Source organism: Carlito syrichta, unplaced genomic scaffold (genome assembly GCF_000164805.1).
Source record: "Carlito syrichta isolate Samal-C Ts95f unplaced genomic scaffold, Tarsius_syrichta-2.0.1 Scaffold288464, whole genome shotgun sequence".
NCBI lineage: Eukaryota > Metazoa > Chordata > Mammalia > Primates > Tarsiidae > Carlito > Carlito syrichta.
Window position 1 is genome coordinate 226,294 of NW_007232560.1, and position 18,103 is coordinate 244,396.

The window sequence follows — 18,103 nt, forward strand, 5'->3', positions numbered from 1 at the left end:
CTCCCCCTCAGCTGCCCCCGTTGGGCGCGGGCCTGGGAACGGTGGACGAAGGTGACTCTCTGGATGGACCCGAATATGAGGAGGAAGAGGTGGCCATCCCGCTGACCGCTCCTCCAACTAACCAGTAAGTCGGGAGTGCGGTTCAGGGTTTAGGGACGCTGGCTCCAGGGGTGACACACGCTTTGTCCTTTCTGTTGGGATTTGTTCTGAAAAGTTCTGAAGTTTCAGGTTCCTGCGTAGCAATCTAATTGGATCACGCATCTTCCCTACAGGCATCCTCCCTGGCGTCTTCCTATCTTTGCTGCGCCTCTGGGAAGATGTTAAGTTTTTACGATGGGAAGCTTGGAAACATGTGTGTCCCGGGAGAACCGGATATAGTTCTGCCTCCTTCCAAATTGAGGTGGGGGCCCACGGCCCGTGTGAACCTGTGTGCGCGCTCTGATCGACCCCGATGATTAGGGAGAAGTTTTGAACCTAAGTGTTTAAATGAATATTGCATTACTATAATTTGAAAAATGCATTGGCCAGAATGCTTTTGTTGCATTTAAATCCCAACTTCTGTCTACTGAAAGCACAGTGATGCAGAAAAGCCTGTGGATCACGTATGAAAAGGTCAGAGAGAAAGGAAAGGAGTTCTGTGAATTACAAGTGCGGCAAGGGGCCCGTGCTCCAATCCTGTCTGTGTCTTCTGCCCTTAACTTCCCACTTAGCAGTCTGTATTCATGCAAGGCTTTTGTAGTTGAGACTTTGGAAATGCAGTTGTGAAGCAAAACAAGATGGATAGTGCTTCCCTTCAGCACTCTTTATTGGTGGCCATTACAGTGTTCTATTTGAAAATTAGTTTTGACAGTTTCCTGCAGAACGCACAGGTTAGGTGACTTTTTTATTTATTTTTTTCTCACATAGGTTAACCTTTCCTCCTTAATTGTTCTCTTAAGTGAACTTAGGTGTGTGTTTGTAGAGGCGGACCTTGGTGAGAGGAAATATTGAGATGAGAAGTGGTTACAGGCAACACTTGCTTTATAGATCTCTCACATCTGTTGTAATTGACCCTTAGAATTTTAGGAAAAAAGATTTGGTTCATATGTTGACAGGCACTCTGGACAATTCAAAGTATTTTCGGATAAGCCTTTTGAGAGGATTTAGAAGAGACTTAAATTCATTAGGAAAATATTCTGTGATACTAATCTATTTTTGACTTAAGGCTACATCTGTTGATACTTAAGGTGGAAAAGTGAAGTTAGTCTCATTTATACCAGCATGATATAGGAACGTTGTATTCATTTTGCAAAAGAGTTCAAGTTTTTTGTCTAATTATATTGCAACTTATTGCATATCTGTGTATTGCAGAACTTTCTGGGAGTGTTCTGGGATTGTTAAAAATTCTAATTTTACAGCACTACTTTTGAAAAAAAAAGTTAAGTATTAAGTGCCCACTACTGTGGTTATACTGCTTAGTATTTTGGCTAAAATAAACAAAATGCAACTTTTCATGCTTAAAGAATCTAGTCTTATGCCAATTTATAACTGAATCGACTTAAGCATATTTAGAAAATTGTAATTCAAAATTTTTTTTTTTAAAGTAGGCTTTTTTAGAGTAGTTTTAGGTTCACAGCAAAATTAAGGGGAAAGTACAAAGTATTCCTATTACATTATAAATAATAAACATGATTGAATACTTAGGAAAAATGGTGTTTGTGATAAACTCATTGTGTCAGATTTTCATCATCTTTATATTTATTTGGAAGTAAAAATAATTGTGTGATTATGTGTATGAGACTTGTTCATGTTTTAAAACATACCTTCCATTTCTAGTGTGTTTTTCAAATTTGCCACTGAGAAGTACAAATTTCCCTCTCTTTTTATTTTATTTTTTTATCTTAGATATCAACCCAGAGTCACTGGAGGCAATAATACAGTGTAGTGGTTAAGCGTGCAAATTCTGAAGTTAGACAAGATTTGGGTTGGAATCCTGACTCTGCCACTTACTAGCTGTGTGATCTTGGAAAGGTCAGTTTCTCCATCTGTAAAATGGGGATAATGATGCTACCTTCCTCTTATGGTTGTTTTAAAATATTTAATGAGAACCCTGATATATTCATCACTGTGTCTGGCATATAGTAAGTGTTCAATAAATAAATACCCCTCCTCTCACAAATAACCATAATATTTTATTATCGCTAGATTGCCTACTAATTCTTTTTATCTAGGGTCTCCCTTATTATAATTATTTTAGGGAATGTTTTGAACTCCAGAGGCAACCGTACCATGATTAATTATATTACGGGTTTTTTTTTAACTTCATAAGAGCTTCCAGTAGTAGGTTAAACAATTTTAGAAGTGAAATTCAAGTGTTCTTTACAAATTCTTTTCCTATTTTTTTTTTTTTGAGTTGGAGTCTCACTCCATTGCCCAGGCTGGATTGTAGTGACCTGCTCACGGCCACCCCAGCGTCGACCTGCTGGGTGGGCTCTGGTGATCCTTCTGCCTCAGCCTTCCAAGTAGCCAGAACTACAGGTTCATGCTACCATACCCAGCTAATTTTTGATTTATTGTAGAGAGGAGGTCTTGCCCAGTTGCCCGGACTGGTCTCGAACCCACGGGCTCAGGCTATCCACTTGCTTCGCCCTCCCAAAGTGCTGGGATTTCAGGCTGAGCCATCGAGCCTGGCCAAATTCTTATTTCTATATGTAAGGAAAAAGCCTTAAATACTTGGTCAAATAATGAATCTTTTGTAAAAGTATTGAAGAAATGTTCTTGGACTAAATTATTATTTTACTATTAGTAACTGGTCATCTTAGTTATTGGTAGCATGGTTTTATTGAGATTTGGGTCACAAGATTGATTCCACAAGTAGTTTGTTGGACTGGGGTTCCCTGGTCAGGGAGTTCAGTGTCTTTTTCAGCTAGTTTTGTGCTGTTCATCAAGAGAGAGTCAAGTGATAATAGGTAGATAGACCAGGGCAAATATATTATTAGTTTTATTTTGTACCTTGTTTTTCTATGTGCATAGTGAATCATTAGTCTCATGTTTATTGCTGAGCATTTTCATTTGTTAAGACTGGAAAGTTTGTATAATTTGCACTGTTACATTTATTTGCGTATTTTCCTTTGTGCACATTTTGAGGACAAAATTTTAAAAAGAAAAAAATATTCTCCCCCATTTTTTTCCTCTTACAAAAGGTTCTATATCTAAAACTGCTAACATTTATTTTTTAAGAGAGAGAAAAGGCTAAAGGAGTTCATCACTGGTATGCTCTGTAAGTTTATGGAGCTGCTTTTCATGATTCTCATTATTTTTTTCTCCTGTGGGGTAAGCGATAAAGAAGTACTGTACCCCTAGTGCACTTTCAATTATATAGAGAGATTTCTAAAACTGTGAGCCTGCAATAGCAGGTGACCCTTGGTGAGAATCCAACCCATAGACATATATTGCTTGTTCTTGGTGTATTTGGAATGTTTAGTAATTAGTTACCGCCATTTAAAAATAGGAAGACTTCACATTTAAGAAGTCTTACTTCCTAGCATCTCTTGGAAAATTACAGGACTTGGCTGTACTTGGTGACCGATCCTGCTTGAAAGTAGATTATTGGAGCTGAGTATTGATTGGCCCTTTTAGGTGGGTACTGAGCTCTCCAGTTTGCTGTAGTCTCCACTAGGCCTGCTTTGCCTTGATATTGATAGTATATTATTTGCGTGGCATCTGGTCTAGATCTTTCCCTGAACCTCATATGCAGGCTTCTCAAGCCTGAAACTTTAAGGAAAAGGAAATAAGGAATGTAAATAGTAAAACCATTTTACTATCTCTACAAAAATAAGATTGTTCTTAATTAAGTCAAATAGTTGCTGAAGGCTAATGTTAGAACATGTAACATTCATTAAGGTTGTCGCTGATTGTATTATAACTATGGGTGAGTCATTGTTCATAAAAATGGAGGTGAGAATTACAAGGATTAGTGTGGACACTTGTTGCTGATCAGGACTCTCATTTTTACTGTATTTGTATGATAGTAGAAAAACTCTTCCAGGGGAGTTTTAGATCTGGTAGGAAGTTAAGTAAATCAATTGTTATAGTTGAGTCTAGATTAAGATAAATGTCATGAATGAGCAAAGGATCATAGTTAAAAGAGCAAGAAATTTATATAATTAGGATTAGTAAATTCTTTGAGAAATAGTAGCAGATTTTTTTTTCTGCTGCTTAATTTATTTTCTGAGCAAAAGGTTATTGACTCTAAAGCCCTTTGCCTAATTATTCTATCAAGTAAAAAAGAATTATGAATTAAATGAGTATAAACTTTTGACCTTTAGTGAAATGTCTGTTCTACTGGTCTTAATTATTTACCTGTGGTCTGGAGTGAGGTTGAAGTGCCCTGTAGTTGTCCAGGTATAGAGCACAGCCAAAGGCTAGAATTGGTGTGGATCATTGATTAGCCGCTCTGAGGAAACCAGGCAAACATTATTGACAAAGATAAAAAGAAAAAAGTACAGCTGCAAATTATGAAGAAGAAAGGGAAAATGAAGAGTAGTCCTTTTTGGTTGCTTTACTCTGATCTTTACTGGCTGTTAGGGATATGAGCAGAATATCTTTAAGAACACCAAAATACTCTAGCCGGGTGTGGTGGCCTGCTACTGTAGTTCTAGTCACTTGGAAGTCTGAGGCAGATGGATCACCTGAGCCCAGCAGGTCGAGGCTGCGGTGGTGGTGAGCCTGCCACTACACTCCAGCCTGGGCAACAAGAGTGAGACTCCAACTCAAAAAAAAAAAAAAAGAACACTCAAATACTTAAAACTGTACATTTGGGGATACATTTTTTCTAATAGTCATTAATAACAGTTATTACAACTGCCATTTCTTTGGTTGCCTACTCTAACAGTTCTAATTGGTTTACATGTGTTGTTTCTCTTGATTCTAAAATTCGGGTATGGCTTGATGGAGACTGCTCCACATGTAATCTTTTGACTGTAATGTCCAAGGTGTCTTCCTAAGTCAGATCTGGTGCCTCACTTCGGAGGACTGGAACAGCTGTTAGATAATTAGGCATCTCTCTTTTCCCCCCTTTCCGTCCTGTCATGTAGCCCTTCCACTTGAACTGGCTGCTTCATAGCATGCAGCCAACTGTGTTCTGTGACGGTTTTTCAAGCCCCAATGAACCAGTAATTATCAGGCCTCTGTGTTCCCTGTGCTTGCTGATGTTTCAACGGCCAGTGCTAGTGACATGACCCAGCATACATTGAATATGGGGGGGCTATAAAAGGGCCTGTGAATACTACAGTATACCACAGGCATTACTCATTTACATGTAATATCAGACGATACCAGAATACTAGTGGTGAGAGATGGGGTGGGAGAAAGGGCAAAAACTTAGAAGTTCTTCTCCTAGGCCCAACATGATACATCATATTTTATTAAATGATTCAGATGTCCCCACAATAGATGTTACTTTTTGACTACCATTATCTTAATTAAAAACCAAAAATATTGAACATGGATGTTGGTTATTATTTGAACATACAGGTATTTGTATGATAGGTATGTTAAAATGACCTGTAATACATTTCAGTTTTGGGTTACAGTTAAAAATAGTTATTAGATACTACTTATTGGTAAGTTCTACATATGTCTTATCACAACTCAACATGATTTGGGGTATGATGATTTTAGGAGTTTTAGTGATTAAGAGATCTAGTGAGAAAAACAATGAACATTAAGGGGGACAAAAAGAAATATAAAAAATGTACAATTTATTTGGAAGATGAGGCATTACTGATAGAGAAATAAAATAACAGTAGTCTACAGTCATATTATGCAGGTAAGTTTTTCAAATTTAGAGAACAGTTGTGGAAGAGTTGAAAGTATAAAAATGAAAGCCTGATATTTAATTTTCACACCATAAGCCTTTTCTTGGGCATTGTATAGAGAGAAAGTTCAGCTTTTGTAGCATTGTTTGATGTTGCAGTCAAATTAAGATCTGTAGGACAGACCCTTCACTAAGGGTCAAGATGATGTGCATAGATACATAGAATTTTAGGGATAGAGGGAACCATCTCACTGACAAGGTACAAATGTCAACTTGGAGAGAGTGGCTGACTTCACACTGTCCTACACCCTAGCTAAATTCACATAGCTAGTTAATGGTAACACTTGGGACAGAATCCATTTCTGATTTTTCAGCTCTGTTGAGATTTGGGTAATATTTATACTTTTTTTTGGAGGGCACTGGAAGGCAAAGACTCAGTATTTGTTAATCATTTATTTTGTTGAGTATTTTCCATAGATTATTTTATTCTTAAAATTATATGGTGAGAATACATATCATCCTCATTTTTATTGAGAAAATTGAATGGTAGAGCTAGAATTCTAATGTAAATGCTATGGTTTTTCTATGCCTTGCTCCCTTCCCCCTTCCAATACATAGGATGCACACAATTTATATGTGTACCCATACAAAACTTAATATGCTTTGGGACTAGCAGTCACTGGATGTTAGAACCAAATTATGCCTCCCCCACCAATTCTTAGGTTAAAGACTTCACCCCCAATGCAAGTGTATTTAGAGATAGGACCTTTTAAGGTGTAATTAAAGTTAAATGAGTTCATAAGGACAGTTCATAAATCCTATAGGATGGGTAGCTTTATAAGAAGAAGAGACATTAGGAATCTCTGTGCACAGAGAAAAGGTCATGTGAGTACACAGCAAAAAGATCTTCTATAAGGGAGAGAGGCCTCACCAAAACTAACCTCACTAGCACTTTTATATTTCTTTTACCAGCCTACAGAACTGTGAAAATAATTTCTGTTTAAGCTACCTAGACTGTGGTGTTTTGTTATGGCAACCCAAACTGACTAATACACAGGTAACTCTACATCTTTAAAAATGGATTTGGATGATTTTGGAACAGATTAAATATATATCTGCCTGAGAATAAGGTCCTCATTCTCTTAATTCCTGTCTTATGGTAGTAAAGAAAAACTTGCCTTTCTTTGCCTTTTATTTTCAGTGATTTTTATCTGTACATATGTTGAAAGATGGAAAGCATGTCTCAATGCATATCTGACTATTATAGTGTGGGACTATCCAACAAATGACCGTGGTAGCCATGGAAAATTCTGTGGGTGAGATAATACTTCAGCACATTTTCTGTATTCATTGTGTTCATTGTTTTATAATAAGAGTTACTTTAAAAATTTATTTTCTCAGTGAGCAGTGTTTTGGGAGGCTGAGATAGGAGGAGCACTTGAGGCCAGGAGTTTAAGACCATTTGGGACAAATAGCAAGACCTGCTTTCTGCAAAAAAATAAATAAATAAATAAAATGCCTGTAGTTTCAGTTGAGAGACTGAAACAGGAGGATCACTTGAGCCCAGGGGTTTGAGGCTGCAGTGAGCTATGCATGAGCTATGCACTGCACCTCAGCCTGGGTGATAGAGTGAGACCCTCTCTCTTAAAAAACAAAAACATAATAATATATTTCCCTTTCTCTAATACATCTGTTTCAAGCTAAGGGAAACACCTAGAGATTCCCCTCAACTCTCTTAAGTTTTTTGTGTAGGTACAACTCATTATGTGTCAGAATTTTCTTTTTTAAGGCTACTATTCCATTGTATGTATATATTATCTTTTGTTCACCCATTTGTCATTTGATAGACATTTGGATTTCTACCTTTTGGCTATTGTGAGTAATGTACACATGGTGTACAGATATTTATCTGATTGCCATTTTGGGTATATACAGGGTAGAATTGCTGTGTCATACGGTGTTTATGTTTTTAATTTTTTGAGGAATCCTCATACCATTGTACCACAGTGGCCACACAATTTTACAGTCCCACAAGCAGTCTATTTCCTTGCTGACACTTGTGATTTTCTGTTTTCTTGTTAATAGCTATCCTAGTGGATGTGAAGTGGTATTTCTGGTTTTTATTTGCATTTCTCTAAGATTGGTGACAGCATCTTTTCATGTGCTTATTGGCCCTTTGTATATCTCTTTTGGAAAAATATCTTTTCAAGTCCTTTGTCCATTTTTTAATTGGGTTGTTTGATTTTGTTGTTGATTTGTGGGAATTCTTTATATATTCTGAATCTCAATTTCCTATCACATATATGATTTGTAAGTATTTTTGCCTCTTCCATGGACTACTCTTTGTTCTGTTGATAGTGTCCTTTGCACAAAAGCTTTTAAATTTGATAAACTCCAGCTTACCTGTTTTTTTCTTTTGTTGCTTACATAATTTTTATTTCAACCATCAACTATTATTTTATAATCTCTGGAGTAGTAGGGTAGTTTTTTGTTTTTACCAGTATTTTGCTTTACCCATTGTTTTCTTCTTTCTTGATGTTTTGAGATTCCTTCTTTTATTATGTGAAGAATTTCCTTAGCCATTCTTTAAGGGTGTGTCTACCAGTGACAGTTTCTTCTTAGTTTTCCTTTGTTTATGGAGAGCATCATTTCTGAAAGATCGTTTCACCATATATAGAATTTAAGGTTGACAATTCTTTTCTTTCAGCACATGAAACATTTTGTGCCACTTTCTTCTGACCTTTCTGGTTTCAGATGAGAAATCTGTTATAACTTGAATTGGTATTCCCCTATAGGTAATGTGTCTTTTTTCTGTGGTTGTTTTCATTATTTTTTTCTTTGTCTTTGTTTTCAGAAGTTTATAGTGGTATGCTAAGGTGTAATTTCTGTTTGTTTACCTATTTGAAGTTTCCTCATTCCTTCAATCTGTAGGTTTTCCCGAATTTGGATGTTTTCAGCCAGTATTTTTTGGACTACTTCTTCAATTTTATCCTCTCTTTATAGGACTCCAATGATACAGAATTAGATTTTATGTTCTTGTCTCATAGGTCCTTGAGATTTTGTTACTTTCTTTTCAGTTATTTTTCTCTCTGCTATTCAGATTAAAAAATTCTACATGTGTCTGTCTGTCCTCATGTTCACAGATTTTGTCTTCTGTCATCTGCTATTGGGCCTATCAGGTATATTTTTTAAAAATAATTTTTAAATTGACATATTGTGTGTATGTATGGTATATGTTTTGAAATATGTATACATGGCAAAATTAAGCTATTTAACATATGTATTACCTGGCATACTGAGCATTTTTTGTGTTGAGAACACTTAAAATCTTAGCAATTTCAGGTATATAATATATAATTATTTTGTAGAAACCAAGATCTCTTGAACTTACTTTTCCTGTTTAACTGAAATTGTTTCCTTTGACTAACATCTCCTCACCTCCCATGAGTAAGTTTGTTGTTGTTGTTGTAGTTTTCAGTTCTATAATTTCTATTCGGTTGTTTCTACAACTTCTCTTTTTTGCTAAGACTTGTTTTTTTCTATGTATTTAAACAATTTTGAATAGATTGTTGTAGTGCCATTTATGATGACTGCCATAAAATCTTTCAAAAATCTTTCCAACATCGAATACATATTAATGTTAGCGTCTGCTGATGGTCTTTTTCTCATCCAAGTTGTGATTTTCTTGGTTCTTTGTATGATGGATGAGTTTTATTGATTGATTGATTGATTGAGTTGGAGTCTCACTTCATCACCCAGACTGGAGTGCAGCCCTGCTGGGATCCAGCCAACCTTCTACCTCAGCCTTCCAAGTAACTGGAACTGTAGGCGCGTGCTACCATGCGTGGCTAATTTTTGATTTATTTTAGAGACGAGGTCTCACCAAGTTGCCTGGACTGGTCTCGAACCCTCGGGCTCAGGCAGTCCACTCACCATGGCCTCCCAAAGTGCTAGAATTATGAGCTGAGCCACCGAGGCTGGCCGATGATGAGTTTTAAGTGTATGTTGGACATTTTGGCTTCTTTATAATTTTTTTTACAAAATCACTTTTCTCCTGACTGATTAATATATCTTTACTGTAGGAAACTTGGAATTAGAAAATGCAAAGAAAAAGAATCACTTGTATCTAAAATATGTCTCTAAATGTCTCCCCCTCACCCATATAGTTAATAGCTAGAACTTTTACATAAGCGGACAGTGAGATGTGGAGAGTTTTAGTTAACTTTCCTAGGTCACGGAGCTACCAAATGATTTAAATTCAAGCTTTTGACTCCTAAATCTTTACTGTTACCCACCACGATATATTTTCCTCTTCTCTTTTTGTTCCTTGCTACTTCAGTAGGGGATTGAAGTTCTTTGAGGAGGAATCAGGAGATTAATAGCCATTTTAAGGCATTTAATAGTGTTTATTTAGTTCAGTACATATTTGTAGATATTTAAATGCATGCATTCTGAAGCTTATCTTGGCCATAGAGAAATGCACTTTGATACCTCTGTATATATATCTGCTTATGGGTATTTAAATACCTCGTTAAGGTTGAATGAGAAATAATAATGGCTTTTTGTGGACAGGTTTTTTAAAAAAATTATTTTATAAGAAATAGAGTAAGTCCTTATCTAATGTCTTTGATAGGTTCTTGGAAAATATGACTTTAAGTGAAACAACATATAATGAAACCAGTGAAACCACTTTTTTTCCATTAATGTTATAACTCTAGGATGTTATTTGAGGACCAGCTATATATCTTTTCACTTAAAGTCGCCTTTTCTAAGAACCTATGAATGTCATTAAGTGAGGACTTAACTGTAGTGTTTTTTAAACTAAATCATTGTTAACTTTCTTCCTCATTTGTTGAGCAAGAATTATATAGGAATTCTTCCATACACTATCTCACTTAGGCTGCTCACCCTATATAGGTAGACAGGCAGATAATGAGTTTAGTTGCTTACTCACATCAGTTGAGTTTTAGTGGCTGCCAAAGAATGAATTTAGAGGAAATTATTAATCACTGGATTAAATAGTGACCATATGAGGGTTTTGGAATATTTTACACTCTTTTAGTTCCTTCGTGAGTAAAGAAAGCTAATCCAGGTATGTAGAGTGGAATTGCTACTATATTTAGTATTTAAGGGACACTGCAATGCTTATTGCTGGTGGTAGGAGAAATAAAATTTCAGTTAGATGTTAGTTGTTCTTTAGAATCATGCAAGAATTCTCTATACTTGTCATTGCTGGCAATCAAAGAGAAGTTAACTATGGTTTGTTTTTATATGTTTTTGTCATTACATAAATTTGATTTATTTCTAATGGGATTTGGAAGAAAGGAACACAAATCTCATGTTAACAGAGGACTGCATCTTCCAGTTAATATTAGAAATCCTGAATATCTTCCTCTTTTATGATCATGGAGATCAGAATCTTTTTTTATCATGAACCCATTTTTGAAATAATAAAAATGAATAAGAAATATCTAATGTTTTTGTTTTGACATTTTTTTAGGGTTCCAGGCTATATAATATGATAAAATAACATATACCACTACAGCTTCATGTTTGAAATTATACAAAGTTGTAGAATGCAAAGTTGTGGAAAAATAGTATCTTTTAATAAATAAATATTAATTTGTCGTGGAAATGGTATTATCTGCCTAGTGCACAGGGCCTTCAAGAGAGTGCAGTAGAAGAAAAGTTGAAATATAATAGCTAAGAGACACATTGTGTTATGCTTTGAGTGCCATGATAAGGGTTTGTGCATTGTTGAATAGAAACGTGGAATCTACAGAATGTAAACCTCTTGTCAACTTTTCAAAACAGGTTTTTATTTTTAAGATTTAGTCAGTCTGCCCCTCTTTTTCTTCTCTTCCACCCCAATCTAACCAATTACTAAGATTGTGCAATTATGTAATACCTCCTTGCTTTAGAATCCAACATTTTGTTTTTATCACCTCTCCTTTGACTTAAACCCTCATTTTCTCTTTCTTTCTATTGAAGTTGTGTGTTAATTTTCTTCTTATTCCTGATTTCTTCTTCAGCCAATTAAGAACACTCTTTGCTAATGGCTTTCAATTTTTTTTAGCTTCAACCCAAATAAAAATTAAGAAATTCCTCTTAACGTCATGACATAGAGTTTGTGTGTGTGTCTGAATTAAAACAAGAAACCAAAATTAATGAAAAATACTCCTAATTATTACTTGTGATATTTTCATTTTAATTATTTTCAACACTACTTAAAGAAGAATTACTGGTAAAAAACAACTAAGTTAAATTTGAAACTCCCAGCAATTTGTAAAATTGCTTTATATTAGTTTCAGTGCAATCTTGTAAAGACAGATGCTATACTGTTTCTTGAAAACTTTTCATGAGTCTTCTTTATGGAGAGTAGTGGTTGTCAAACCTAATTTTGACCAGGACCCACTAAAATGAATAAATTTTGCATCTGTGACCCAGCACACACATACGTACAAATACACATAAATATATATACCTGAAGCAATTTTGTTTCTCCATTTGCTTGTTTTGTCTGGGAGACTCTTTTCCCTACTTGGATTACATGACAAACTCTCTCTCATTCTTGTGAATATTCATACAGCTGAGACATTACTGAAGGTGATATGACCAAAAGTAAAGGTTTATTTTTAACAACAACAATCCCATTAAACAAACTTGGAAAGAAGTGTTTTCTCAGGAATTTAAACCATACTGTTGCAATTAAAGCAACTTGTGATGAATGCAGAAGCTTTGTGATTAGCAAGACCTGATAGTAAACTGCTTGGTGATACTGACTTATTTAAATAATGGAGATTGTAGTAAAAGACTTGGTCATAATAGATTCATAGGAAATGGAGCTTTATTGTTAGGGGTAGCTTATCAGTGATCATCTATGTCAAGAGGGTGAGCTTTTTTAGCCCAAGGATGAAACTTGTTTGTTTCTGATAGTTATTTTTTATTATGTAAATGTTTTTATTAGGTATGAACTATTAATATTCTTTTGTCCAGATTGCATGTTCAGTAAGCAAACTCATCACACGTTTTTATGTCGAAAAACTTGAAATCTGTAGAAACATTGTAAAAATACTGTACTGAGTAACCGTGCATCTTTTGTCTTTAATTTCACCACATTTTATCGTTTTCTTTCTCTATGAACTGAGTGCATAGAGTTACAGAGGTCTAGTTACAGAAATCTTATCCTTTTCTACTTAAACACTTCACCATGTGTTTTCTGGGAATAAGGAAAATAGTCTACGTAGCCAAATATAGTGAATTTAACAATATTCAGATATCCTGAATTGTTCCTATAATGTCCTTTATGTCTGTTTACTTTAATGAATTGCATTTAATTGTTTTGTTCCTTTTAATGTCCTTTAATCCAGACAGTTCCCTTGGCTTTTTATTTCTTTTGTGACATTAACATTTTTGAAGAGTTTAGGACAGTTGTTTTGCAGAATGTATCTCAATTTGTATTTGATTGTTTTCTCATAATTAGATTCAGGTTAACCATTACTGGCATAAATACTCCGTAGATCATGAATTTTCAGTGCATCATGCAGGGGCACATGAGGTCAGTTGTTTTATTGATGATGTGCTCAAGTTTGAACTTGGTTAAGGTGGTTCCACCAGATTTTGCCATTATAAGAAGTACCTTTTCCTTTGTAATTAAAATAAATAATAAGTACCCAGTGGTTTTAGTATCCATTGATGATTTTTGTCTGAATCATTTATTATCCTGCAGTGATATGGTAAAATGTTAATTTTTTTGTTATTTCTTTGAAATTTATTCATTGGTTTCCCAGCAGGCTTGTTGGGGGAGATTAAGCTAGGCAAACATATACAGGCCTGCCTTTTTTGTTAATAAATTGTCCTTGTGGTTTCTCTATTAGTCACTTATTAGAACGGATTGACTATCTTAGATATAGTCAAGTCTTAAAACTTGACTAACCTGAGTTTAAGTTGCACACCCTGGAGAGGACACTGTAGGTAGCTATTTGGTACTTAATGAATTCTCTTGCTAGCTAGCAAGTTAAGTAGCTTATTATGGGTGAAACCCATTTGCCTTGCAACTTTACTCAGTTGTGTTATGTTTTTACAGTGTTTTTTTTTTTTTTTTTTTTTAATTCAAGGTAGTAAAGACGAGGTGGCAAAATCAGAAAAGACATCGGATTAAATAGTTAAAGTTGGTGTATAATTGACAAGAAAGCAGTTTGGGCAAAATAGTGAATACTTCTATATAAGTGCAAAAAGAATTTGTTTCCCTTGTTCAGTTTTTTAAAAATCAATTAACTTAATTTCTTTAGAGCAGTTTTAGCAAAACTGAGGAGAAAATGCATAGTTCCCATATTTCCTCTCCCTTTCCCACTATTGACATTCAGCACAGTGGTCATGTGTTACAACTGATGGGCCTACATTGTCACATCATTATCATCCCAAATATATAGTTTACATTAGGGTTTATTCTTGGTGTTGTACATTATATGGGTTTTCACAAATGTGTAATGACATGTGTCCTCTGTTGTGTTATCCTACAAAAGTTTTCTTGCCTAAAGAGCTTTTGTACTCTGCCTCTTCAACCTTCCCTCCCCTTAACCCAAGGGTCCCCAACTTCTGGGCCATAAGCTGGTCCTGGTGACCTATTAGGGACCAGGCCACACAGTAGGAGGTGAGCAGCAGCGGGAGAGCCAGCAAAGCTTCGTCTGTATTTATAGCTGCTCCCCATCTTGGCATTACCGCCTGAGCTCTCTGCTGTCAGATCAGTGATGGCGTTAGAGTCTCATAGGATTGGGTACCCTATTGTGAACTGCATCTGAAGCATCTAGGTTGCCCTCTCCTAATGGGAATCTAATGCCTGATGATCTGAGGTGGAGTTGTGGCAGCGATGCTAGAGCTGGTGAGCGGCTGTACATCCAGATTAACATTAGCAGTGAGGGTTGACTGCATACCCATTCCCCCACATTCACCCCCTCCACCCCCTATCTGTGGAAACACTGTCTTCCAGAAAACCAGTCCCTGATGCCAGAAAGGTTGGGGGCTGTTGCCTTAACTCCTAGCAGCTTCTAATCTTTTTACTGTCTCCATAGTTTTGCCTTTTCCAAAATGTCACATAGATGGAATCAAACCATATGTAACCTTTTCACATTTTCTTCTTTCACCTAGTAATATGCATTTAGGATTCTTCCATGTCTCTTCATGCCTGGATAGCTCATTTCTTTTTAATGTTGAATAGCATTCCTTTGTCTGAATGCACCACAGTTTATACAACCAGCTACTGAAGGACATCTTGGTTGCTTCTAGATTTTTGCAATTATGAATAAAGCTGCTATAAACACTTGTATGTAGGTTTTTGTGTGGCATAAGGTACCAGTTTATTTGTGTAAATACCAAGAAACCCAATTGCTAGATGTAGTAAGTATGTTTAGTTTTTGAAAGAAACTGCAAAACTGTTTTCCATATCACTGCATCATTTTGCATTCCCATCAGTAGCGAATGAAAGTTCTTATTGCTCTATGTTCTCACCAGCATTTGATGTTGTCAGTGTTTTAGATTTTGGATATTCTAATAGGTGTATAGTGAGATCTTGTTTCAACTTGCAATTTTCTGATCACGTATGATATTGAACATCTTTTCATGTGCTTATTTTTCATGTACATATTTTCTGTGGTGAGGTATCTAGTCAAGTTTTTTGCCCATTTTTTAATCAGGGTGTATCACGTTTTTACAGTGATTTTCTTTCTTTTTCAAGTCAGTAAGGGCAAGGAGGATGCAAAATTAGAAAAGGCATTGGATTTAATGGTCAAAGTTGGTGTATAATTGACAAGAATGCAGTTTGAGTAAAATAGTGAATACTTCTAGATGAGTGCAAAGAGAGTTTGTTTTTCCCTGTTGATGTTTTAAAAATTAATAAACTTCATTTTTTTAGAGCATTTTAGGTTCACAGCAAAACTGAGGACAAAGTACAGAGTTCCCATATTTCCTCTCCCTTTCCCACTATTGACATCCAGCACAGTGGTCATGTGTTACAAATGATGGACCTACATTGTTGCATCATTATCACCCCAAATTTATAGTTTATGTTAGGTTTTATTCTTGGTGTTGTACATTCTGTGGGTTTTGACAAGTTGTAGAAAAGAGTTTTAACATATATTTTTGAATAACAACCCTTTATTAGATCTTGTCTTGCAAATATTTTTCTCCCAGTCTGTGACTTGTCTTTCTGCTGTTTCAGCAGTGTCTTTTGAAGAGAGAAGTTTTTAATTTTAAGGAATCTAACTTATCAATTATTTTTTTCATAGATTGTGACTTTTGTGCAATATCTAAGAATTCATCGTCATACTTGAGGTCATCTAGGTTTTCTCCTGTGTTAAGTTCTAAGAGTTTCATAGTTTTGCATTTTTCATTTAAGTCTGTGATCTATAAAACAGTTTTATTTCTTCCTTCCCAGTCAGTATACCTTGTATTTCTCTTTCTTGTATCATTGTGTTCACTAGGACTTCAAGTATGATGTTGAAAAGAAGTGGTGAGGGTGACATCCTTTTACTGTTTTCCATCTTAGTAGGAAAGCTTTGAGGTTATTACCATTAAGCCTAGTGTTAGCTGTAAATTTTTTTGTAGATGTTCTTTATCAAGTTGAGGAAGTTCTTCCTCCATTTCTAGTTTGCTGAGCATTTTAATCATGAGTGGGTGTTGTATTTTCTACTGTGGCTTTTCTGCACCTATTAATATGATTGTGAGATTTTTCTTCTTAAGCCTATTGATATGTGACTGATTATATTAATTAATTTTTAAATGTTGAGTCAGCCTTGATAAATCTCATGGTGTATAATTCTCTTTGTACACTGTTGGATTTGATTTGCTAATATTTTGTTAAGTATGTTTGGATCTATGTTCATGAGGGAAATTGGTTTGTAGTTTTCTTGTGATGTCTTTGTCTGGTTTTGGAAGTAGGGTAATGTTGGCTTCATTGTCTCTGAAAGAGATTGTAGAGAATTGGTATAATTTATTCTTTAATGTTTACTAGAATTCACCAGTGAACCTATCTGGGCCTTGCTCTTTCTCTTTTGGAAAGTTAGTAATTATTGATTTAGTTTCTTTAATATTAAGAAATTGGTTTATCCAGATTGTCTGTTTCTTCCTTGTGAATTTTGGCAGATTATGTTTTTTTAAGGAATTATTTCACTAAGTTTACAAATTTGTGGACTTTTCCTTTTTGATTGGTAGTGATGTCTTTTGAATTGGTAGTGACATTCCCTCTTTCATTTCTAATATTAATATTTTATTTCCCTCTCTTTCTCTAAGCTTGCCTAGAGGCTTATCAGTTTTATTGATCTTTTCAAAGAACTAACTTTTGGTTTTGCTAAATTTCTCTATTGATTTCTGTTTTTCAGTTTCATTGATATCTGCTGTAATTTTTACATTTCTCTTCATCTGCTTACTTTAGATTTAATTTGCTCTTTTTTTCCTGGTCACTTAAGGTAAAATTTGGATTATTGCTTTTTAAAACATTATTTATTTGTTTATTTTTAAGAGACGAGAATCTTGCTCTGTTGCCCAGGCTAGAGTGCCGTGGCAGTTCCTAGGTGTCATCCCACTGTTGATCATCACTGGCGTTTTGAATTGCTCTGTTTTCAACCTGAGCTGGTTCACTCCTCCTTATGGCCCAGGAGGTCACTATATTGACATAGCATACTCCAGCCCAGAACTCCCGGACTCAGATGATCCTTCTGAGTAGCTGGGACTACAGGTGCACATCATGCTGCCTGGTTGAAACTTAGACTATTGATATTAGATCTTTCTTATATGTGCATTCAGTTATTATTTCCTCTTTAAGTGCTGCTTTTGCTGCATCCCACAAGTGTTGATAAGGTGTATTTTCGTTTGAATTTAGTTTAAAATATTTTAAAATTGCTTTTAACAGTTCCTCTTTGATCCATGTATTATTTAAAAGTATGTAGCATAATCTTCATGTGTTTTGGAATTTTCCAGCTATGTTTTTGTTAATGATTTCTAGTCTAATTCCTTTGTTGTCTGAAAGTAGACACTGTATGATTTCTATACTTGTAAATGTGTTATGATGTGTATTATGGCCCGGAATGTGGTCTATCTATGTCAGTGTATGTTTTATGTCAGCTTGAAAAGAATGTGTAATCTGCAGTTGTTGAATGAAGTAGTCGGTAGATGTCAGTTCTATCCAAGTGATGGATAGTGCTGCTGAGTTCACCTATATCCTTATAGATTTTCTGCTGACTGGATCTGTCCATTTCTTTTCTTTTCTTTTTTTTTTTTGAGTTGGAGTCTCACTCTGTCACCCAGACTGGA

The 18,103-nt window shown here is 35.3% G+C and overlaps 1 protein-coding gene across 1 annotated transcript in view; it reads left to right on the forward strand.

Moving 5' to 3' along the window:
- Window positions 1-278: 278 nt before the first annotated feature.
- Window positions 279-18,103, forward strand: part of RASA1 (RAS p21 protein activator 1) — a 111,013-nt gene continuing 93,188 nt past the window's right edge. The window contains exon 1 of the mRNA XM_021710343.1: window positions 279-400. Coding sequence (XP_021566018.1) covers window positions 318-400 — 83 coding nt within the window. The 5' untranslated portion in view covers window positions 279-317. The remainder of the gene's footprint in view (window positions 401-18,103) is intronic.